This window comes from Lactuca sativa, chromosome 4, assembly GCF_002870075.4.
Source record: "Lactuca sativa cultivar Salinas chromosome 4, Lsat_Salinas_v11, whole genome shotgun sequence".
NCBI lineage: Eukaryota > Viridiplantae > Streptophyta > Magnoliopsida > Asterales > Asteraceae > Lactuca > Lactuca sativa.
The window spans coordinates 36,065,223-36,092,499 of NC_056626.2; the positions used below are offsets into that span (position 1 = coordinate 36,065,223).

Sequence of the window (27,277 nt, forward strand, 5' to 3'; positions counted from 1 at the left end):
TGTAAAGCTCGATAGACTCGTTCTCTTTTTGCTTGAATTTAGACAACTCAGATAACAAGATAACAATTGAGTGTCAAAACTTTTCTTAATTCTTTTAGTTCCTTGGAATTTTTCTTTCAATTTGTTCAAGATTTGTTGAGTTGTGTTGCATCCATGGATGTAATTATACACAACATGAGGAAATGTACTCTTAATTCTCTTATGCATCTTTTATCATTTGCTTCACATTTTACCTTTAGAACATTAATATTCTTGTTCTCTGCAGTAGTTCCAACTGTCTCAACATTGTCTGTACGATAAGGTCCATCTCTGATTGATCACCATATATCTTCATCGATTCCATTCAAGTAGTCCTCCATATGATAACCATTGATCATAATATTCGGGAAGAAGCATTGGTGTTTTTGTTGATGATCTGAGCAAATTTTCCATAGTTCATCCTTATGTTCATATTCAGATTAGCCATTGAAATGAATTAAATGAAGAATTACATCAGACTAAATTTAAATAAGCTTAAATTGATTGCAATCCTGATTGAAGAATTGAAAAATCTCAAACAATGTTCGAAGAAAAATGATTTTCAAATGTGAAATTGTTGAATTCAGAAACTATTGAATCAATAGATGAAATTAGCAATAATTATTCAAAAAAGTTGATAATTCCTTCTCTAATACTACTTGATGAGAATAGGATTCAATCAAGTAATGATTTCAATAAGGAAATGAACACACAAAGTCAATAATTATGTTTAAGCTTTATTATGTCTAGAAGCAATCTTAATTACAAATTTGTAATGAATGAACTTACATACCTAATACTTATGAATACAACACTATTTTTATTTTTTTTTAACAGACACGAAAATATATGGTGTGACTTCGACATCAAAGTACGTACAAAATGTGCACACTGAAATAAAAATATATATCGAAGGTGTGTAACCTTCGTTATAGAGTACAACTCTTCTATAGGAATACGACAGATAAAAGCTAGAGAATAGGTCTTCGATATTTCAATACCACAACTCTTCTATAAGAGGGTTTTAAGGAAAAACCCTTATTTGCAACACGAGTATTTAAGTATGGTGTTGTGAGCCATGTATACAAATACACCATGCCTTGATTGAGTAACGAAACTTTCATGTTGTAATTTCATTCACCCACCAATAGTTGTTTAGCATGCACGTTATTTATGAATCCAATTACCTTTTTACTACAAAAATGATTGATCAATCTTCATGTTCATGATTACTATCAGAATCTGCGAAATAGAAAACCAAACTACTTAGAATAAGACCGATACAATAACATATATAATTAACTTAAAGGTTTGAAACAGGTAAAAACTATCAGTATAAAAGTGTAATATGTTGTAAGGTGGATTTTCAGATTATGAATTCAATCACAAGTTGCATTCATTAATGTTCATAAGGTCAACTAGTTGATTAGTGAATCATACTTTGAACAAAAAACGAACTAAATATTTCATAAAACATGGTAAAGTGGCTTGATTTACTTACGTGAACGAACATCATCATTAAGTTTTCCTCTATCTTGGATTTGCTTAACAAGCATCCGATATATCAATACCCACCAATAGATATGAAGAACCAGCAAGAAGAAAAGAAGGGTGTTGAAGATATAGTAGTAGATTGGTATCAGTGTATCCTTCCTTTCTTTATCCAACATCATAACAATTTCATAACTGAACCAAGGAAGAAAAAGACATATGATATAATCATTATTCATAACTCATATGGAATATTAGATGCATGAAGTTTAAAAACATATAGTTGCCATAATTCTTAAACCTTGTACTCTGCATAATCCAAAAAGGGTAATAAATAAGTCGAAGGATTAGCCATGAAATCACAAATAACATAAATGAAAAACTTGCAAGTCCTTCAGCACCACTGTATTTAGACATCTTTACTACTTCAAGAAATACATCGCTCGCACCATGAAGAGCTAAAATCACAGAACCAACACGCACAAATCTACAAGAAACAAATATGTTAAATTTATTAAAATGTGCACAAGAATATTAAATTATTAATCCATGACTTTCATTTATAAATCATATATATACCTGCAAATATAAGACATTACAATGAGGATGACACTTGCAACATGATGACCCATTGACACAACAAAGACAGACCTTGTTTCCCAAAAAATTAAAGCAAAGATTGAATACATGTAGAATCCACCCGCATACATGTATAGAGCTTTCAATTTTAACCTAGAAATATATGTATTAAACAATTGAGATGATAAAAGAACTAAAGTGCATACAATACAATTATATATAATCTTACTTTGCTTTTTGGTCAGGCCATCTCTGATTATCAGGACCTATCCAGAAGTTGATAGTATTTGTGAACCAGGGCTCATTATGAGTAACAATTATAGCAAAAAATTCAACTGAAAGATAATAAACACATTTCCATGCCGATTCTTTAAATTTTCGTAGTTTTTTGTTTCTTTCTTCTATATCGATATCTAACTTCTGATACTCCTTTGAAATAATTAATCTCCTTCCTATACCCTGCAACATGTCACTCAATCAAGAAATGTGAAACGTTTGGGAACCGATTGTATATACATTTGATATTTTCCGTTAAATTGTTAGTCGATTTTGTGGGTTGCTTGTTTGGTTTTGATTTAACCATGGTAAACTCAACTTTTCCTCTTTATCTTCCATGTTTAGATCCCCAAAATGTTATATCCATTGAGTCAACCACTATCACCTCATTTTATCTTAGAAATCACTTACAGAAAAAGGGGTTTGTGCTACAAGTTTCATTGATGTTCATGTCTTCATGGCCACCATACTTATAGAAGTGTCACATCTAAAGGATCCAAATCTTCATGACATATCTACTCTTTGCTCGTCCTATTTAAATATGGCTAAATTACATTAATATTATTTTTTCAAATGACCGTAATTTGACATAAGCAACATCTAGCAGTTAGATAGACAAGGATTATTGGAAATAATCTTCATTTCTTCTTCCATTCTGAGCTAGTGATTCTCTCACCAATTCAATTCACAATCCTTTATATTTCCCGCCTCTTCTCCAAATAAGCCTTGATTTAAAGCATCCATCAGTTAGATATAAATCTATCTTTCATCCTTCTTGATTCTTAAAAACTCCTAACTTTGTGTAAAACAAAATCAATTTCAATGGTCTGAAATGCAACTAAAGCCCTATTTTGAAATAAAATATTAGCTTATAATAAGGGGTATCTCTCATTTGAATATAGGGAATAAAATTATATATGTGCAACATATTTCGCAGCAAAGACGAAAAATAGCTCTTAGGTATCCTAACGTCCCCAGTAAAACTTCATGAATACAATCCATTCTGATCAAATAATTAGATATGATTCATTGGTATGAGTAAAAATTACCTCAAAAACATATATGTTGAGGAAATATCGAACAACTGGAAAGAAGATAGCAAACACAGGAAGAAATGCAAAATCTTCATATGTTGGGTAGGATTCATGTTCGAAATCAATTGTTCTTAAAACCTCAACCAAACCCATGTCCCGGAACCAAATTATTGACTTCATTTGCGATTGAATTTCATGAATCCATCATGATGTACTAGTCAATATATAGAGAGAGATTCGAAGAACATTGTTAATCTATAAAGAAATGACCCACCAGTTGAATTGAGTAATTTACCATCTTTCTATGAGGGTGATATTTGCATATGGCAATGCCAATATTTTAGTTGTCAGAAGCGTACGACTCCGGTCCCATCTCAATATACTTTTACGCATGTTCTTATAGGTATTCTTTTAATTATTAAAATTTAAAAAAGAAAAGTACAATATACGTCCTCTTGGTTTGGTGAAAGTTGTGGATATGATCTCTTTTTTATAAAATGTTACTTTTTTATAGACTATTGTATAACTATGGAAAATAATTTACAAGGGTAATTACATATTTGTTTTGTTTATATTTATGTGATTTTTTTATACACGTTTAACCTACGAATTTGTTAAAGGTGATCAAGTGTTACCATTGTTAACACTACTCACTATTCGTATGAAACTGAATTGAATTGGATTATTTGTTTTAGTCATTTGAATATTTGGATTAGTTTCAATAAAAATTGAATTATTATTATGAATTTCTAATTGATTTGGGTTAATGATACAAGAACAACATAATAGTACAAATATATAAATATAAATGTTGTTCTATAGATGATTTACTACTGGAAAAATGTTATATTTAATACATTTCTTGATATTTTTTATGACATAAAATTCTTTAAGTTTAACAGAAATATAGGAATTTACCTTACTAAAAATAAATTTTAAAGTAACATCAAATTTCAGAAGATATATTAAAAAGTTACTTAATCATTAAAATGAAATAATAATAACAAATGATAAAACCTAAACACTTCTAACAAGTTTGATGGTCAATAGTGTAAATTTTTTTAATCAAATGTGAATAAGACAAATACGTTATTACTTTCCTAAATCATCTTCCATTTTAATTTTTCCATGTAGATATCATATATACACCAAGTAAGTTATAACCTAAGATAATGGGTTACAATAATAGTATTTTAGCACTTTTAACAAGTTTGTTGGTCAACAGTACAAAAAAAAGTTGTCTAAACATGAATAAAACGAATATATTATTATCATGCTAAGCTATTTTTCTATATCTATTTTCATCCCCAATGTCTTTGAGTTAACTTTTAGAATATGAGTGTATGTTGTGCACTCTGATGCAGTTTTTAGCGAACGTCGCACCAAAAGCTACATAGATCAGCTTTTAGCTTGTTAAAACAACATTATTCGGATTTTGTGTTTGGTGCGATTTGCGGTTTACATGCGGTTCGATTCGATTTATAAACTACAATAGGTATGATATGGTTTTTACATTTGGGAGGTTTTAAATTTATGGACTATACTAATTCTCTTTCGGCTTACAATAAGTTAATATAAATATAAAGGAGATTTGTAATGAGTGAGTGCATAAAATGCTAGAAAATATCGAAACTATGGCCAACACACATTTTAGACGACTTAAAATAATATTTTTATAGCCAAATATATATTTCATAAAGTCTTGAAACTAAATCATTATTATGAAATCTCGCTTCTTGAATTCTTTTTAGTCGGTTGTAATTGAAAAGAAAAGCATATAAACAATAATATATTTTATAAATATTACATAGGTAATCTATATTATTCAAATATTTAAAAGATCATATGCTGAAGCTTTACAAAAACGCACCTTACTTAAATACTGAAGCTTTACAAAATAAAAATTAATAACATCTTAATAAAATAAAATTATAATAATAATAATAATGAACGTTTTCTTCTTCTCTTCATCTCTCATTTCTTTTTCTTAGTGTACTTTTCAATAATTCCATATTGATGGTGATGGAATTGCTCATTGTATACACATAATTAATGTTAGTTTATGTGTTTGCCCCATTTTAGCTAGGTATTTATCATTATATACTCATTTCGTCACCTCATTATTTTGTTGGTGTATTTTTAGTAATTCCATCTTGTTGGAGTTGCTTTTTATACTCATAATTAATGTTAGTGTCTACATTTCCCTATTTTAAGTAGGTACTTTTGTAACACCATAAATTTTCAAACAAAATTTTCCTTTTAAAATCACATAATTATCATAACACATTTCACAAAAATCTCATTTATTTAATTTACAAAACGCAACTTCATAATTGTTTGATTAATAATCAAGGATCCTCGAAACATAACTCTTTCTCTGGTATGTACACTCAAGTTGGCGCCTCCCACGATCATAAGGAGAACTTGAAACACATATCACATAATACGGTAAGCACACAAAGCTTGGTGAGTTCCCCAAAATATCACATACACAAATAATAAGCCTCTCATGGCTATAGCTCGGCATGGACCCTCCGGTCTCACGGCTCGGTGTAGACCCTCCGATCATGTGTCTTAGTAAGGACCATCCGGTCTCACAGCTCGGTTTTGACCCTCCGGTCATGTTTCAGTAGAAACCCTTAAGTCTCACAACTTGGTTTGGACCTTCCGATCTTATCTCAGTAAGCACGGAAAATAACATATATATCACATAGAAAAAAAATATCACATAACTCAAATAAGCACATAAGACCCTCCGGTCACACGTAGATACCACTCATGGTAAGTATAGTGAGAAGACTTACCTCGGATGATGAACAGCCCCTACAAATGTTGTTGCTACGCACCGACCTCTATCTCTGAGCCAAACCTACAATTAACCCAATTAGGAACTAAGTCAAAACCCCCACTCATTAGGTCTAAAGGTAGTTCACTACCAGCCCATCAATAACCTAACCAAGGCCCAATAATAAATGGGCTCTTTCGAGGCCCAACTCTCAAATCTAAATGGTAAGCCCAACTCAAGGGCCCAAAGCACATATATATTCCTTTGGTCCAAAAATCTATTGCAACAAGCCCAAACTCCAGGCCTAAAATGAGACTTAGCCCAAAAAGTCCACAATGAGGTTACGCGGGGTGTACCTCCCTTGGTACGTTCAGCATACTCACAAATCCAGATTGGCCATCGAGGACACTTAGTTAGTACGCGGGGTGTACTGGAATTACACTCATCATACTTCCCAGATTCAATCCTTCCACTCATTTGGTCTTAATCCGTTAAGACCTTGGCTCATATCACAGATCTGGACTCCATAATAGCTCTTACTCCATAAAGTCAATGACTTTACGCCTTGGCATGGCTGATAAAGTCACAAACACACAAAACTCTCACTCTTCTATCACAAAATGCTCATATCTCATGCATGGCTTGATGCCAACGTCAATGTCTTGATTTTTATGACATTACACCACTAAATACACTCAAAGGGGTTGATCAAAGTCTCTGGAGATCAATATCTCATATAGTCTCCAACTTTTGGGACAAAACCCTAAAATACTCTACTAAGATGCACAAATCAACAGAGTGAGAAAGCTTGAACCTTTATAACTCTATATGAAGCTCCCAACATAGCTATGCTCAGATCCAAGGGCATGGACTCTCACTCCTTCTCCAAAACTTCTTCTTCACTCCAAGAACACACAAAAACACTCAAAGGCTCTCAAATGCACTCACAAGCTCTATGAACGAAGGTTTAGGGTTTAAGAGGGTTTGTAATCTGAGGATGGTGGCCAGGAGTGAGCCCATCTCATTCTTTATATAGGGACACCCCTCAACTAGGGTTTTCATTATGTGCCTAGTACGCCCAGCGTACTAAGTGGCTCCGCTTAAAAGTTACGCACATGAGTACGCTAAGCGTACAAACATGTACGCCTAACGTACTTAGCTGCCACCTTTTTCTAATAAGGGACTTATCCTGCCAAAACTTCAAACTTCCATAGCCTCCTCGATATAACTTTGTTTCTAATGAACCTCATATCCACAGAAAGGTGACGAGATGCCCTACGCTTCTAGCAACTCGTTGCAACCCCGAGGCTTCCTCATGCCCGGCTTGTAGCCCACGAACCCTAATCACGGACGATCTGAAACAGGATGTTACAATTTATCATCATATATTCTATTTAGCAATGATTTAAAAGTTGTTTGAATCATTCGAACTGAAAATCGAAGATGAAAACGGTTTAACATCGACCAATTTTATGCAAAATTTTAGACTGAATCGAACTAACGGTTTCTTCAGAAAACCGAGTTGAATTGTGTGATAAAACCTTTAAAAAAATGTTTAAACCAGTTTATTGGACATGGATAGTTAGATTTCACGCAGCCCGTTAAAAGTTATCCATTTTCAAATTAAATTGAAGAGGTCGAAAAATCAGGTTATTCAAAATATACACGATTCGAAGGTCGACCACCCACACCACTACCAAACTCAACATCAACGCCCAACATACACTAGTCTCACACCGATCTTTTCAACTTAACAATCGATGTTTTTCAACTGTTATGCCTATGGCTTTATAGATAAAAATTTATGTTTGTGGATGTCAAATTCTTGGTTATATATATATATATATATATATATATATATATATATATATATATATATATATATATATATATATAACCATGAATTTGACATCTACAAACATAAATCCTTATCATAAAGAACTATATTATAAATTCATAAATATAACAATTCAAATGTATTAGTCTTTAAGTTGAGGCAATCGGCGTCGACATCTGACTGGTGTATGGTGGGCATTGAAGTCATATCTGGTAGTGTTTGATGGGTTTTATATCAATATATACACACTAGTTGAACAACATAAACATAAAATTAACCGTTTGTGTAGAGATAAAAACGAATAGGCTAATGATGATGTTCTCACATATAACTTCGAAAATTACAAACCACGACTTGAATTGCACATCACCACTGGAAAAAAAAATATAACACGATCAAACTATAAGTAAAAATTGATACATTCATCCACAACCTTGAGTTGTAGAGCTATTTTAGGGACTCCATCACTGCTAATACGTTCTACAAGAATTGTGCCTATTGAATTTTTCTTTTTCATTTTCTTATGACATCCTTCTTACATGTAAGAGTTTATATAGCATGTTTGGTGTTTAATGTTAGATGAATTACTTAGAAGACATTTGTAAAGTCATTTGAGAATATAAAAATACAAATAAGTTTCAAATCAATGAAGTGCTTATAAACATAGTCATTTGAGAATATGAAAAGACAAAACAATTTCAAATCAATGTGGTGCTTAGAAAAATGCTTATATTATAATATACTAGTCGAATCCCCACGCGTTGCATGTGAATATAATTATTTAATTAAAATAATAACATTTATCAAATTGTGATTTAATATTTATACATGTAAAACCAATGTCAATACCAAAAAAGCTCAATATTAACAAAATAATTTTAATAACTTCATATCATTAGTTATTTCCACAATTAATTTATGATTTTATAGACCGTTTTATGTTGTGTAAATTATATATCAAACATATATTGATTTCTATGTATAAAAAACAAAGTAGTATGAAAAGAAAAATACTACAAATTTTGATGATTTTATAGAATGTTATAAGTTTTGAAAATTATATATAAAACGTATGCCGATTTGTATATAAAACAAATAACAAATAGTATGAAAAACACTATAGCTTTTAATAAAATAAAAACACTACAACATTATAACATTTATATCAAACAACCTTATTAAACACTTATAAATCATTCAAATTAAATATTTAGAAATCAACATACATTTGATATATAGAAACATTGTTATAAAAAATTATGTTGAAATAACCAATGATGCGACAAAACTCTTTTTTTCAAGTCTTTCATTTTGAATCACAAATCTTTTCAAACATATGATTTTTAATCAAAACTTACTTATGAAGGGTTCTGAGCATTCTAACACTCTTATGGTGTATATGCAACCCTAGATGCTTTGGATCTATGTTTTCTCTAATTATATATGCAATATTGTTTCCAAATCATTAAGCCTACAACTAGCATACAAATGACATAAACATCATAGAAATGAGTTATAGAATTACCTATTGGTTGTAGCTTGTATTTTTGGCCTTTTAGAACTTAGAACCAATAGTATGAATGCCTCAAAATGGAATCACAACACACCTTTGGACAAAGGATGACTTTTGAAAAAATATCCTCACACCAAAATCGGCTCAATGATCTTTCAAGAACTAGTGCACAATTTTGGAGGCTAAGGGGCTTCTTATATAGTGTGGCTTACTTAGGGTTACACCATTCAAACCCTAATGTGCATGACTTTCCACATTCCTTAGGCTCCATGGATTTTATCCTCCATGGAGTATCCATGGTTCACCACATGGGTTTATCCCAACATAAAGAACTATGGATCACAAGCCCACTTTATAAGAATGAATGATTAACCAAATCAATCCCCATTTATTTAATTAGTCTCTTTTGATCACAAAATTAATTCCAAACTAATTCTTGATCAATACTAATTAAATAATATGATTTCATATTAATATATTAGAGCTTATAATATATTAACAAATCATAAATAACCTCTTCTCAAAAGTCCATCCTATCAAATTGTCCTGGTGATATGCAACCCAAATGGACTATGCTACTCTCGGGTCAAGTACATACCAATTATAGTTATAGACTTATACATTAATCCAACAATCTCCCACTTGGATAAATCTAATAACTATTATTGCAAGTACGACTCCACAACCCAACTAGCAATCGTAGCTCTTAAAAGTCGTTGTCGAACTCTAACCTAGTCAATGACACGTCCATTAGATAAGGGATCATATATTCCTCCACTCTAGATATCATATGGACTGAGACATGGATTATAATCATTCTCTCTGTCCATCTGTTGTTTCTTGATTTCCGATTTATAACGACCGACTAATTGAAAAAATTAAATCAGTCCAGGCTTGGTCAAGCACTTAGGGGTGTCATCACTAAATCATCGAGGGGCCTACAGATATCGCAGCTATGTCTCACGATCACTCGTGATAAAATCCATAAAGTGATTCAAATAAGCGTAGGTTGAATCCAATACTCGAATCTTATTCCAGGAATACTCATGAACATTGCAGCTATGTCTAAAATACCTAGACAAACTACAGACCCATTCATGACAGTCTTGCCTCAATACCTACTTCCAAAGTATGATCGATTGTGGATGGTTTGAATAACCTAGTTAATCGGGAAGTCAAAACATGCAAAGTGAAACACAAGAATAATAATAATCCTATATGGCCCCAAAAATTTTGATCCATATTGATTAATCATTATTCATTATAATCAACTTAATACTTGAATTAAAACAATAGTTGTCTCATGCTCCAAGCATGCACACTATGTTTGTCTATGGTCCTTACTTTGTGAAATAGATTAATTGAAAAACATTTCAATGATGCTTATTTCACAATTCCAAATCTTTATTGCAAGTGTAAGAATTCCAAATTCTTCTCACTGGTAAACTATTATGTAATGCAGCCTTTGTAATGTCATGGTACCAAAAGTCACAGAGACTTGACCAACGATATTGCAAAACTTTCCACTAGAGATTGATAACAAAACAATTCCAAGGAAGCGAAGTCTCTAATTGAAATTACATTCCTTTGAACATCCTTATTGCATAAAAGTTTCTAACTTTTTCATATATTCTTAATCTCCAATTCCCAATATAGAAACATTCCATATCTTGTCATATGACAACTCATTATTAATAGAATCATGTCTATTCATAATAGTGTCAATATGTTCCATCCATTATTATACTTACAATTTTCCTTAAGCGACCAATCCTTGGCGAACCTTAGATTGTCCTTAACAGTTGTTAACCACTTTAGTCATATCTGGTTCTAGTCCTTTTTCCCTCTTAATGCCCTAGGCATTTGGAAAATTTAGAACACGAGAATATTATAGCATATGCAATCGATCAAATACCTGAAGCATATGGGATGCGATTCATAATGTCTAACATAAAGACATGACACTTGATCAACCTTTTGCAATAATATTTCTATTTGCCATGTTCTCACAATTCAAATTATGAAGAAGGATGTCTTAATCATAATTGAATTTTGAGAACGCAATTAACCTTTCCATATATAGAATTTCCTTATGTTGAACCATTCCAACATAACATTCATATATATTTGACTAAATATGATTAAAAACTCAATCTAAGCTTTTAGATTTTGAAATGAAGTATAAATTCCTCTCCCTTAATTATAGCAAAACAACTTTTCAAACCCACAACTTTGCAAATTGAAACTTTTATTTTCTATAATTAACATTGCTAACTTGTAACACTTACCATAATAATTATGCTCCCACTAGCATAATAATTATTATATTACTAGCATAACACTTATGCTCCCACTAGCTTTGACATGTACCCATAAATCAGTTGGACTTCTAGAAATCAATATGTATTAACTTTTATTACCAAAGCTTAGATTTCTGATATGAGATGCTTCGATAAGACTTTATCTAGGCTTCTCAAACTCATACACCTTTCCTTAGATAGCTCACATGTTTGTCTAAACAATTTTAGAACTTACAATAATAAGTCTCAAATGTTTAGACCTTTGCTATTTCTCACAATTTGAACTGTGAAGAGGGATGACGTAATCATAATCGAATTTGAGAATACAAATATCACAATTGTTATCTCCTTAAAATCTACTTAGTGAAAGCGTTTCCTCACAATCATTTTCATGAAGCGGAGAGAAAACTTGTGACACTTAGATTTTATGGTATATGTGTTCCAATCCATGTGAATTTGTCATAACCATAATCACAACACATGGTTAGTGACAAATCCAAACCCATATGGACTGAACTTGTTTAATCTTAATTTCTTGCCACCCGACAGCACAAGGGCCTACCGTTGCTTCCAAGTGTCAAGGAACATTACTTGACAAACAAATATTCAAGAGTTAGTGCGGTTTCTTATCAAGACAAACACTTCACAAAATTGGTCTTATTTGATGTTTGTTTTATCCAAAACATCATAACTTACCAATTTCAAATGTACAAGAGTAAGAAACATGTTACTCTACATTTGATGAGTGTTATAAAACTTCTTAATTTTATGTTACTCAAGTTAAAATCTTGGAGTATGACTCTAAGACTTGTTCTTGGAACGAAGTATGGCTCATCTTCTTGATTTCACCATTTCAACAATTCACGATACATCACCTTATCCATACAAACGCACTAAGATATCCTTAGAAGATCAATTGTGATATGGTTTTCCATAATCATTAAGATGATCATAAAACACGATACTAAAGTACTCTCCCATCTTTTTAGATTGGAGAAACTTTTATCTTTCTGCCTAATTTGATTCTTCTCATTCGTTCTGACATACATTGAAACTTTTCCAATGTTTAGAATTATACTTAAACTTGTAAGCATAACCATATTTCCTAAACTTTAGTAAATCATGACGAATAGTCTTATCGTTTTTTGTGGTGGACCTGACCAGCGCACACCCAGTGTACCCGATCCCCTAGTCCTTCACTTTACTCACATATTCATGTGAACAAGGAATTAGTCTTAATTTCCCAAAGACAAGGGATGTCGAGGATCACAAACAATGTGTTAATAACCATGCAAATTAGCTTGGTACACTCAATCTTACAACCACCTAATCATTGTGTCGATTAACCACACACGCTCCATTGATTTATAATTAACATCAAGCTACCCTTTTTCACGCACTGTCAGTCCAGGTTAGTGGGTCGGTTAACCACACATGCTCCACTAATGACTTAAAAAGGCGCAAAGTGCAATTTCATAGGTTAGCACCAAAATTACATTTTTCCTAAAGTAACTAAGATTGAGAATTTAATAAAAGTTTAGTTGCTTTATAATTAACATTATACTTATAATGAAAATTAAAATGTCCTGTCAAACCCGTTCAGCTAACGACCCTCCACCAGTCAAGGAAGCGGTGGGTGAGAGTGGACACTCATTAAACTGTCATTTTATAGGCAGTAACCTTATACCACCCTTATAGACCGGCTTCGTGAATGAGACCTACTAACGGTAAGAACTGACTTTACTATTATATATATATATATATATATATATATATATATATATATATATATATATATATATTAAACCTTTAATATTATAATAATATAAGGGTTGAATTTTTAAACTTTTAAAATTCTAGGGTTTGGAACTAAATGTTTCAAAGTAAGACTTTGCATTTACAAATTCCAAAACTTGAGGGAAAGTTTTGAAATATTCAAAAACTTTTGGTTTCCATAACTAATGAGTTTAATATAGGTTTTAATGAAAAGACTCTAAACATTCCATAACTTGAGGACAAGTTATGGAATTCATAAAAACATTTATGTAAAAGACTCTTCAAGTTCCTTTACTTGAGGGCAAATTATGGAAGACTTAAAACCACTTAAGATGACATTTAAAAAGGAGACTCTTCACTTTCCATAACTTGAGGGCAAATTATGGATTTCATCAAAACAATTAGATCAAAAGTTCTAACAAGAAAATCAAACAATTTTCCTATGATCTAATTAAACTCATAAGTTAAGATAATTCATATCAAACAAGTTTCAAAAAATTAGTCTAATCTTTTAAACTAATACCAATCATGAAACTTTGACAATTATCTTTTAAATTGGATAAGCATGATCATTACCAAATAAAAAATAGGTTTATAAGTTCAAAAACAGCTTAGGGTAATGATCCTAGTCCAATTCTAGCCAAAAACCTCAAAAATCTGCATTCTAGACCACCAACTCGTCAAGTGCATGAACTGACTCGGCGAGTTGGTTAGTTTTTTAAAGGGACTCAGCGAGTTTCCTAGTGGACTTGGCGAGTCCACTATCCAGAAAGCAGAAAATCGATTTTTTCAAGCTTTGAAAATAAGTAGCATCAAGTATAATGGAAAACAACCCTAGGCTCTGATACCACTGAAGGGTTTTGAGCATTCTAACACTCCTATGGTGTACATGCAACCCTAGATGCTTTGGATCTATGTTTTCTCTAATTATATATGCAATATTGTTTCCAAAGCATTCTGCCTACAACTAGCATACAAATGACATAAACATCATAGAAATGAGTTATAGAATTACCTCTTTGTTGTAGCTTGTAGTTTTGGCCTTTAAGAACTTAACACCAATAGTATGAATGCCTCAAATGGAATCACAACACACCTTTGGATAAAGGATGACTTTTGAGAGAATATCCTTACACCAAAATCGGCTCAATGATCTTTCAAGAACTAGTGCACACTTTTGGAGGCTAAGGGGCTTCTTATATAGTGTGACTTAATTAGGGTTACACCATGCAAACCCTAATGTGCATGACTTTCCACATTCTTTAAGCTCCATGGTTTTTAACCTCCATGTAGTATCCATGGTTCACCACATGGGTTTAACCTAACTTAAAGAACTATGGATCACAAGCCCACTTTATAAGAATGAATGATTACCAAATCAATCCTTATTTATTTAATTAGTCTCTTTTGATCATAAAATTAATTCCAAACTAATTCTTTATCAATACTAATTAAATAAAATGATTTCATATTAATATATTAAAATTTATAATATATTAACAAATCATAAATAACCTCTTCTCAAAAGTCCATCCTATCAAATTGTCCTGGTGATATGCAACCTAAATGGACCATGCTACTCTCGGGTCAAGTATATACCAGTTATAGTTAAGGACTTAGACATTAATCCAACAACTTATATACTACTAATATATCTACAATGTGTATAATAAATAAATAGAAAATAAAAAAGCATTGCACATTAATAAGCATAAGTTTAAAAAACTTTTGAATGTAGTGGAAAATATAAAGACAAATTACATTAAATTTGAAATAATAATTACATTTAAATAAAAAAACTATTGAGTTGTAATGGGAGTTATAAAATATTGATTTGTGCCCAATAATGTAATATAAATATTAATAATTATATGTTATAAAAACAATATTATAAGTATTTATCATTGAAAGAATAATTTTTATACTAAGTTGTAACTAATATTATAATAATTTTAAGTATCGATAAAAAAGATATTGAATCAAATTGAATTAAGTTTTTTGATATAAATTTGTATTAAAATATAGGTATTTTTAACTAATTTATAAATAATTTATTTGAATATTTTTTATTTCCTATATTATTATTATTATTATTATTATTATTATTATTATTATTATTATTATTTCAAGTAAAAATATTTTTTTAATATAATATAATCTATTCTTTAGTTTTAAGTTACTTTAAACAATTATTATTTTTACTAATTAAAAACTACATTTTTGAAAATTTTCATTATTGTATTTACAAAAAACTATCATACTTTTTATTGTATTTTTATTTTTTCCTTAAAGCTATGAAATATTGGAAGAGAATGAACAGTCCAAATAAAATGGTGATTTGAATTTTAAAATTATAATAATTGTTATATATTGTGACCAATCTTTATATATATATATATATATATATATATATATATATATATATATGTGTGTGTGTGTGTGTGTGTGTGTGTGTGTGTTAAGAGTAGGTTAGGGGAGGAAGAGTGTTACACATGAGGTGTATTTTTATCACTAATATTTTTTTATGAAAATATTAATAATTTATTTATTTTACTTTTCCTTTACGATAAAGAACGAATAGGAAAAAGGAAAATTGACAAATGTAATAACATAATTTATTTTATTACTATAAAAACAATCAAAATTGGGTATATCCATATAAGTTTTGGTAGAACATAACACATAAACTTAAAAAATGATCTCAAGTATGTCTTTACACAAATACCTAAATTTGAACATTGGTTAATATTTAAAACTTTACATGCACTCAATTTTAGTTTATATAAATTTATATTTGGAAAAGTTCCAATGGCTTTCTTACATCCATGGAACCACTCATATAACTCTTCAAACCCTACAAATATAATCTATCATTTTGTGTTGACATACATGCAATATGTAATCTATAAATTTCTTATATAGGCTAAATATTTCATTTAACTCATCAATTAAATAGCATGATTTGAAGAGTTTAAGAGTTACAAATCAAAATATTTCAATTAATCATAAATTAATTTGTATAAGTTGAATAGTCTTGGGAGTTTCAAATGCAAGAGGTTCAAGGAAAAATGGTCTTGGGAGTTTCAAATGCATAAGGTTCAAGAAAAAAAATGCTAGCTTTATAAGATGTATATATATATACATATATATATATATATATATATATATATATATATATATATATATATATATATATATATATATATATATAGGCTTAGGTTATTATATTCAAACTAATTATTGTGTTATTGTATGCATAAATATGGACCAATCATTTTACTTATTTTAAGAAAGTGATTAATACATATTATTGAATTAAAAATAATCAAAAAATACCGTTTAATTTAACTAGAAGGGTATTTTCGTCGATTAATATAGATTTAATAAAGGAAATTTGCATATTTTAAGGGATCATTGATTCTATTAATTTTAACAATCCGATTTTACAAATTATAAGATTTTTTATTCGGACATTCTGATAGAATATGTTTGAGTATGTTCAAAAATAAAAATATTCTAGAACCATAAAATAATAAAAACATTCTTGAACATATTTCTTGTACAATAACAAATTCTCGAACCAACAATTGAAGATTTAAAACAAAAATTATATGAATTCTTATAGAATACATGTAACAATTGCTAAGAATTACATTTATTGTTAAAGAATAAAACTAAAAAACTTTCAATTCGGGAAAAAAACATCAAAATCTAACAAATACACAAATTTATTCTAAAAGAATAATGTTGCTAAGAGGCGTCGTTCAAATTTCGTAGTTCGTTCTTCAAGCATCAACTTCTGTGGAAACAAATCCAATGAATAAATTAGTGAGAAAATATTCATCTTCCATTCCAGCATAATTGGAATTGGTGATTCCATTCTGATAGAATTGGAATTCATTTACCAATAATTATATTAATTCGGGGCATTCTAACAGAATATGTTCATGATTATCATAAAAAAACATTCTTTTCTGATAGGATACTATAAACAAAGAAATATCATTTAGTTGAAGCATTTTAGCGAGCGCTTGGTGTGCATCAAAACAACATACAATTTCTTGTAAAAATTAGACAATAAGAACAAATTCCCAATAAACCTAAACACATCTAGTCTGTCAGAAAACCATTGTACCTTACATTCGTTTCTATCAGATTATCGTTAATCTATGCCTTGGAGCTTGTAAATGTAAGCAATTTTGCACAGGTTTCGTTCAATGTCATCATTCAAGACAGTATTTTTGAATCACCCAATAGAAGATTCCTAATTTTTTACATTTTTATTGGGGATTTCATTTGGGATGGATCAATAAGAAACCAGAAAATAAGAAAATCAGTTTTCAACAGTGCATTTGAAGGGTGAAGAGTCAATTAGTAGCTTGTTATTTCACTCTAGATCAACAGAACCTGTGATCGATTTCAAGAAAGCAAGAAGAGAATGCAGGGTGTGATCGATTAAAGAAGAGAATAGATACAATTTCGAGTTTAATATTGATACCTGCGATTTATTCTTGTGTGTGGCGTCGATAAAGGTGGAGACAGAACAAGAGCCATATCGATTTTTGGGGACGTAATTGTTGAAACAAGAACATGAAGAACCGAAGAAGGTACACAAGGAGAGTTGTAGTTTTTTTCTTATTTCCTTGGCTCATGTCGATCAATTTTGCAAGAGGTGAAGGAAGGTGTGCCTATTCTCGTCGATTTTGACCTGCACCTGCGAATATGCGACGGGCCAAACGGTGGTTGTTGCCTTGCTAGTCGCTGCTTGCTATTGATTATGGAGGGAATGAGTCAATGACGGTTAGAAGAGTCAATGACGGCTGGAAGAGAAGGGACATAATTTTGGTGTCGACAAGATCCACCGGTGATAGGCAACTGATACACCTTCCCACTTCTTGCTTCAGCACTTAGCGGACCTAGGTAGATGGTGGTTTTAAAAAGCCGATGGATAGAGAAACCCTAGGTAGCTAAATTCAATGTTTACCATAATTATAGGATATTATTCATGGAAACTAATTATCAAATTACCTATTTACCCTTATTTGTTTATTTAATTATTTATTTTTATTTTAAATTTTGATTAGCCGACATTTATGCATACAATAACACAATAATTACTTTAAATACCTGAACCTAGATCTATATATATATATATATATATATATATATATATATATATATATATATATATATATATATATATATATATATATATATATATATATATAGGGAAGGGTTATCTGGAAAACAAAAAAAAACACTAAAAAACCCTAAAAATCATAAAATGCATAAAAAAAATACTTAGAGACCACAAATATTTTTTTTGACATTTTTTACCTAAAAATCGCAGGTTTATTTACAAAATCGTTGAAAAAAAATTGATTTTTTTTCGTTTTTTTCAAAAAAAAATCAGCGAAAATAAATAAAAGCTACGAAAACTCGTAATATGAAATCAAAAAAAAATTGTGATGTCTAAGTATTTTTTTTTTTTTTTGCATTTTTATGATTTTCTTTAGAGTTTCTTGTTTTCCATAGAACATCTACCGATATATATATATATATATATATATATATATATATATATATATATATATATATATATATATATATATATATATATATATATATATATAGGTAGAGGTTCATTTGAGACCACCTATATTTTGTGAGATATAGGGACCAAATTTTAGCCTTCGATTAAATTTGATCTTGTGGTTCAAAAAAACCCTGATTAAGCCGCTTAATTAAACCCTCAATGGTAGATTAGTCATGTCTTAATAATATAATCGAATCCCTTGATTTACATGATCGTTCCTTAATCAACATAACAAAATAAGATTCGCTCTTTCATCCGATGATTTCCTCGAATGGTTTTCTCAATCGCAACAATATTTAGATTGAATGAGAAGTAAAAAAAAACTTGAGTTTTGTACGTTAATTATTACTTACGTTGTGATGATTTTTGATTTTACAGGCTTACTGAAAGAGATTTCAACAATTGATCATTAGCTCATATCCATTTCAAGCTTTCATGAGCGACTGATCATCAATTAATTTCTTCGATTCAGATCGTTTTCAGCAATTGGAAGTTTCATCGGAATCAGATCTTATCCCCTTCATTTGATGATTTTCAACTTCACAACTAGATTGAAATCATTTTTCACCAAAATACGCTTTCATCAAGTTACATAAATCAATGTTAGCAATTGATCATAAGATTCATATCGTTTTCAGCATTTTCAAGCTTCCGATTTTGCTTCCAGGTAAGTGCTTTCAACTATTCATCATCGTCGTTATTAGATTGAGATCGATTTTCAGCCCCTTCAAACTTTGATTTTTACTCCTAGATCTTAAATTTCAACAATATATTATTATTTAAGATCAATTATCAGTTGAAAGCTCTGATTTCAGGATTCGATTATCTATTTCAAGGTTTGATTTTCATTTTTCATTCGATCAATTTGGTTTTTAACAATAAAACACCATAATAATATATATTTTTATTTGATATTATATTTATCAATTGTAATCTTTGATTTTTGTTATTCATTAAGTAATTTGTTTTTTATGAATACAAGTTCATCTTTATGAAATTATATATCACATCATTTTATATATCATATTATTTTTTTAGCTTGTCTAATAAATGAAAGATATTACTAAAATTTCACATCAATTAAATAATATTATTTACAGTAGAATACTATACATACATAAATTAACATCAACTTATGATAATAGGTAATGTATGACATCAACTTATGTTAAGCAATATCAACAATTATCATCATCATCAATCGATCATGAGGTTAGGATTAAATTCGTTTCACCTTCAAGCTTTGATGTTTACTATCATATTCTTATTTTGATAATTCATCATAATATAATCTCAGTTATCGATTGGGGCTTTGATATCAATAATCAGTCATTATTCCAAGTTTTGGTTTTCATTTTGCATTCAAGCAATATGTTTTTTTAGCAATAGAACATCATATTATTCATTTTTCTATTTGATATTATATTTTACAAAATGACATCTTTTATTTTCACGATGCAGACCATACAAATTAAGATATGGATTCAACATATGGCTCTTGTGATTCTAAAAACTCGATGATGCAAATCATAAACAACATAGACATGTTATACTTGATTACCAAAGACAAATGCATTAGTAGTCAAGAGAAATTAAAGAGGGATTCATCAAAATCCAAATGAACAAGATGAGGAATCTGCTAAACATAATGCTCATAGGGATCTTTTTGAAATGCTAATGTTTCTGTACAAACAATTCTTTATCAAATGTAATACCAGATTTCTTATCTTCAGATCTTATAAAATTAGTTAGCCATGAAATGTGATTTTCAAATTATCATGATTTTATATGGTATAAAAATATTTATGATAGATTTTTTATGGTACAAACATGAAATATGATGTTCAAACCATCATGATTTTAGAATACTTAGAATTACAGAAAAAGGAACATACGTTAACTTTCATACCAATATACACAATGTATTATAACTATATTCGATTTCTAACCAATCAACTTATTATGTAGTATAAAAAATTTATAATAAAGTTCAAACTGCTACAACATTCTAAAACATGTAAAATCAGAATACCTAGAATTACCTAGAATATCATATATGAACCATAAGCATGTCATATCATAATACCTAAAAGTATGGAAAAGTAGAAACATGGAAATTGCTTTACTAAAAGAATATTCGCTAGAAAGTTGATTACGGGGAACAGAATTTTCGCAAGAAAATGGCACTGTGAGGATCGGATTGACTCAAGTCAAATGGTAATGTCGGACTACTCGAAATAATTGGCGTCAGACTAGTTCAGAAAGGTGTTACAAAAACACAACGGTGCAACTTATGTCAGAGTTTCAGTACTTTAGTTTTATCTATGAAACTACTGTTGCGAACAAGGTATACTGCAAAAAGCAAGTACAAGCAGCATGAGAGTGTTGGGTTATGGGCATTCTAACACTCCTAAGTGTACATGCAACCCTAAATACCTTGGATCTATGTTTTCTCTATTATACATACAAATATGAATATCCAAGGTATTATCCTAACAAGCATACCAAAACATTGATACTAGGGTAATAAAATAGATAGAATACATACCTTGTTGTTGTTGCTTGACTCCATGAAGCTTGAGAGCCTAGTGCCCCAAGTGTGACACCTCAAATGGTTCACACAACATCATGAACACTTGGAATAACCATGAGAAGAAGACACTCCAAGCTCAAATTGACTAGCCCTCATATGTGTATTACTTGTGTCAATTTCTTGAGCTAAAGGGGTCCTTTTATAGTGCGCACATTAGGGTTACACCATGTAACCCATGACTTTACCCATTCCTTATGCTCCATGGGTTTTAACCTCCATGGAGTATCCATGGACCACCACATGGGTTAAACCCAACATAAGGAATCTTGGATCATAAGCCCACATATATAAGAATGAATGATTTACACAATCAATCCCCATATATTTAATTAGTTTCTTTTGATCAATAAATTATGTCCAAATTTATTCTTGATCAATACTAACTTTATAACATAATTTTATATTAATATATCAGAACTTATAATATATTAATATGTCACAAATGTCCTCTTCTCACAAACAGTTTATCCAAATGTCCCAATGCCATGCAACACAAATGGACCATGCCGAGTCGGGTCAAGTCTTACCAATTATAGTTATGGACTTAGACACTAATTCAATAGTCTCCCACTTGGATAAGTCTAAAACTATTATTGTGTATGACTTCAAACCTAACTGGCAATCGTATCTCTCAAAAGTTGTTGTCGAAATCTGACCTTGTCGATGAACTCTGACCTTTGTCAATGACCTGTCCATTAGATAAGGGATCATATATTCCTCCATTCTAGATATCATATTGATTGATACATAGATTATTAATCATTCTCTCTGTCCATTTGTTGTTTCCTGATTTCTGATTTATGAAGACTGACTGATTGAACAAATCAAATCAGTCCTGGCTTGGCCAAGCACTCACATGTATCATCATTAAATCATTAAGGGCCCCACAGATATCGCTTTTATCCCGAAGGTAAAAGGAATGGATAAACTTCGGCTCATATGGCTTGTTCTACTACTTACTGAATCATACACAAAGGCACGTTTTATAACATCGAGTTACCAATGCGGTTTCGTGCAATCAATGTACAACCAACTCATAGTAACAAATCATATCTCTAGGTTTGAAGAATATAAGATATTATCGTCTCATGACCACTCGTCATAAAATCCATGAAGTGATTCAAATGAGCGCGGGTTGAATCCAATACTCAGGACTTATGAGCACTCATGAGTGTTGTAGCACAACTTTGTCCACCAACTTGGACCTCTACAAGCCAACCCATGACAGTCTTCATTCATATCTACTTCCTACATATGACCGACTGTGGATGGTTTGAAGAACTTAGTCATTCCGGAAGAATAACCTAGTTATTATGGAAGTCAAAACATGCAAAGTGAAACACAAGAATAAATGAATCAAATATGGTATCAAACCCTATGAATATAAACAGACCACTTTTATTTATCACCATACTGATTACTCATTATTCATTTTTTCGGTTTTATCAACTTTATACTTGAATTAAAAACGCTAGTTGTCCCATGCTCCAAGCATGTACCCTATGTTTTTCTAAACAATAGCTTTTTCATACACCAAGTACGCACTCTATGTTTGTCTATGATCCTTACTTTGTGAAATAAACCAATTGACCAACTTTCAATGATTCTAATTTCACACTCCCAAATCAAAATCTTGTAAGGATTTTAACTTAAATGCACTACCCTCTTGCAATGGATGTGTACAAATTCACAAAGACTTGTCAACAACCATTACAGGGTATTCCAATGAAGACCTACTCCATGGACACAAAGCCTTATGTTTAAAGTATGCATTGTTTTGAACATGCTTCTTGCACTAAGTTTTTTTTAATCTTACACAGATTACTTCAATCTATGGAGACAACTCTATATTCCCATTTTGACTACCACTTTTGAAAAAGAGTTGCCTCTTTTCAAACTATGTCAATATGGCCCTTCCAAAATTCACACTATACTTCCAATTGTCCTTGAGCAACCAATATTTGGTAAATCTTAGATTGTCCTCGAAAATTGCTTAATCACTTTAGTCATATCCAATTCTAGACATTTTCCTCCTTAATGCCCCAAGGCATTTGGAAAATTCAGAAAGGATAAATATTATAGCACATGTAATCGATCTTGTACCCAAAGTAAATGAGACACGATTCATGATGTTTCACATAAAGACATGGTTCTAGACCAGTCTTTTGCCATAATAATTTTTTGTTTGCCATATTCTCAAAATTTGACTATGAAAAGGGATGTCGTAATCATAATCGTATTTTGAGAACACAATATATAGAATTTTCTTAAGTTGAACCAAACCAACATAAAATTCATATATATATATATATATATATATATATATATATATATATATTCTTGATTAAGATGATTAAAATCTCAATCTAAGCCTTTTAGAATTGAAATGAAGTATAATTTCATCTCCCTTAGTTATAGCAAAACAACTTTTTCAACCCCTGCAACCTCATGAATTGAAACTTTTGTTTTCTATAATTAACATTGCTAACTTGCAATACTTATCATAATTATCATGCTCCCACTAACATGATGATTATTAGCATAATACTTATGCTCCCACTAGCTTTGACATGTATCCAGAAAACAACTGGACTTCTAGAGGTCAATACTAGATTGCTTTGATAAGACTTTATCAAAATCATACATCTTATCTTAGATAGCTCACAGGTGTGTCTAAACAATTTCAGAACTATGAAAAAGGATGTCGTAATCATAGTCTCAATTGTTTAGACCTTTGCTATCTGCTTCAAAACTACTTGGTGGAAGTGTTTCCTCACCATCATTTTCATGAATCGGAGAGAAACCTTATGACCCATAGATTTTATGGTATATGTGTTCCTTTCCATGTGAATTTTTGTCAAAACCATAATCACAAGACAAGATTACTGACAATTCCAAATTCATATGAACTGAACTTGTGAAATCTTAAATTCTTGCCACCTGGCAGCTCAAGGGCATGTCATTGCTTCCAAGTTGATATGCAACCAATTGAGAACTCTAAGAACTCATATGCAAAGCCAACTTTAACTGGAATGGGCACAGAAATTGAAATATGTCAACTAACGGTTTTTTATTCTTGATTAGATCTTGAAATTCTTTTTAGGATCTTTAAGACTCCCACTGTCCTCTTCACATATAAGACTATCTTGCCAAATATTCAAGAGGTAGTGTGGATTCTTTATCAAGACAAACACTTCACACAATTGGCCTAAGTTGGTCTTTGTTTTATCCAAAACATCACAACTTACCAATTTCAAATGTACAAGAGTAGGACACTTTTACTCTTACATTTGACAAGTGTTTTAAACCTTTCTTTAAGATATTTACAGTCTTGGAGTATGACTCTAAGACTTGTTTTGAAACGAAGTATGACTCATCTTCTTGATTTGACCACTTCAACAATTCATAGCTCCTCTTCTTAGCTATCAGAATGCACTTAGAGGATGAATTGTGATAAGGTCTCTTAATCATTAAGATGATCATATAACATGATACTAAAGTACTCTCCCATTTTTTCAGATTTGAGAAACTTTTATCCTTCTGCCTAATTTGATTCTTCTCATTCGTTCTGCCATACATCGAAATTTTTCCAATGTATCAGAATTACACTTAAGCCTGTAAGTATAACCATATTTACTAAACTTTAGTAAATCATGACGAATAGTCTTAACGATTATTTGTGGTGTGCTTGATCATTGCACAATAATGTGTACTCGATCCCTTAGTCAATTACTTGACTCACACATCCATGTGAACAAGTAATTATTCTTAGTTTTCCAATGCTTGAAAGTTCTCATTCATCATACTATACAACTTGCATGATTCCAAGTTTCGGTCTAATTGCAACTTGGGTGATGAGAAACTTTCCTTATTTGGTAAATTTAGACACTACCACAAAAGAAAGAATCAAAACCATTTCCTATATTACTAGCAATGGAATCATATAAACAACAATTTTTTTTCATAAATGTCATTGTAAGGATACTTCAAATAAATAAAATCAAAAATTTCCTTTTATTTTAAAAACTTTGCGGAAAAACTTATCCTTACAATCCATATGAAAACCTTGTTGTTATATATTCCTAAGCAATGTGTCATAACTCCTAAGTAACAGCTTCAAAGTTCTGATGCGATCGAAGTCCATCTTCGCGATCAGAAGCAGCATATACTTCCTTTAAGCTTTCTCTCTTTTCTTTGATTCTTATAGCATCACCATGTGACTTAGTCACATTATGTAATAAGAATCTCCAAATAGGAGCTTAACAGAGTTAGACAATGGACTTTACCTGAAGTAGAGTCAAACTTATTGACTTTAACATCCTTAGGTAAATTTGGCAGCTTCGCAAACAGTGCCCCTTGCTTTGGCAATTTTAACAAATGGACCATTTGGTAATGGTACATGGGGCTATCACAGAATTAGCTTTTCTCTTTACCATTTGGTCAACCGAGTTGACTATGGCCGATCCCTTTCCATTGGGAAGAGAATGTTTTTTCTGGATTTCCAGTGTCACCGTTGTCAATGTCTATAAAGTTTTGGGAAGTCGATCTTCTAATCAAATTTGCTTTACTAGCCTTCCAAATCATTGTTGATTCAGCAGTACCAAGCAAATAGATAAGATCATTAAGGGTCTTATCATAGTCTGTTTCATAGGAGTCCCAAAGGAACTCACTATGTGACTTAGAAAGTGATTGAACCACCAACTTTCTCAAGACTTTGACATCCAACTCTCCCGGCTTGTCAATAGGGCTTGAGTGACCTTGAACTTGTGGGTTAGGAAGAATAATTGGAGGAGGTGGAGGAAGTGAAATTCCAAGAGATTTTGGAAGATCATAGATGTCTGAACTAGACATCTTTTGGGAGATATTCAAGTTTAGTTGATTTAAAGTCCTTAATATAACACCCAATATGAAATATTAAGGTTAGGACCCAACAACCTATTTATAACTGGAAGAGGGATGTCGTAATCCAAGTTATAAAATAGTTGAAGGTAGCTAAATGATGATTTACCAATTTCCACCATGAAAAACGAAATATAATTAAGTTTTAATTGGATTTGAAACTTCTAGATCTTTTGAGATACATTGAACTTTCAATGGCATGTTTGAATCTCGATTGTGCCCTCTCAAGTTTATGACTGGGATGTCGAGGATCACGAACAAGGTGTGAATAACCATGCAAATTGACTTGGTACCCTTAATTTTATCACCCAATCGATGTGCCGGTTAACCACACACGCTCCACCGATCTATGATAAAACTTAAGTCACCCTTTGTCACACATTGTCAGTCCCATGTTAGTGTGTCGGTTAACCACACACGCTCCACTAATGACTTAACAAAGGTGCAAAGTATAATTTCATGGGTTAGCACCATTTCACATTTTCCTATGTAACTAAGATTGGGAATTTATAAGTGTTTTAGTTACTTAGTATTTATCATTATACTTTTAATGAAGGGAGAATTATAGTCCTTGTCCTAC

General features: G+C 31.0%; 1 protein-coding gene across 2 annotated transcripts; it reads right to left on the bottom strand.

Moving 5' to 3' along the window:
• Positions 1–735: 735 nt before the first annotated feature.
• On the bottom strand, positions 736–3,705 carry LOC111908994 (ceramide synthase 1 LOH3). 2 transcript variants are annotated; one of them, XM_023904785.3, is made up of 6 exons: positions 3,414–3,705; positions 2,318–2,547; positions 2,089–2,241; positions 1,811–1,996; positions 1,520–1,704; positions 736–1,260 (listed from the first exon to the last, which is right to left on the bottom strand). In XM_023904785.3, the coding sequence occupies exons 1-6, from the start codon at positions 3,576–3,578 to the stop codon at positions 1,229–1,231; spliced, it is 951 nt and encodes a 316-aa protein (XP_023760553.1). In that variant the 5' UTR covers positions 3,579–3,705; the 3' UTR covers positions 736–1,228. The 2 variants fall into 2 exon arrangements, with proteins under 2 accessions (XP_023760553.1, XP_042756839.1); XM_042900905.2 differs by having other exon boundaries at positions 2,318–2,895; positions 3,414–3,547.
• Positions 3,706–27,277: the final 23,572 nt, after the last annotated feature.

Bases quoted from the DNA above. Each gene is read 5' to 3' on its own strand.
- LOC111908994 (XM_023904785.3), bottom strand. From the start codon at position 3,578: ATGAAGTCAATAATTTGGTTCCGGGACATGGGTTTGGTTGAGGTTTTA. The intron at 2,242-2,317 runs GTAAGATTATAT...ATATATTTCTAG, and splicing joins TGGCCTGACCAAAAAGCAAA to GTTAAAATTGAAAGCTCTAT. The intron at 1,997-2,088 runs GTATATATATGA...TGTTTCTTGTAG, and splicing joins GTAATGTCTTATATTTGCAG to ATTTGTGCGTGTTGGTTCTG.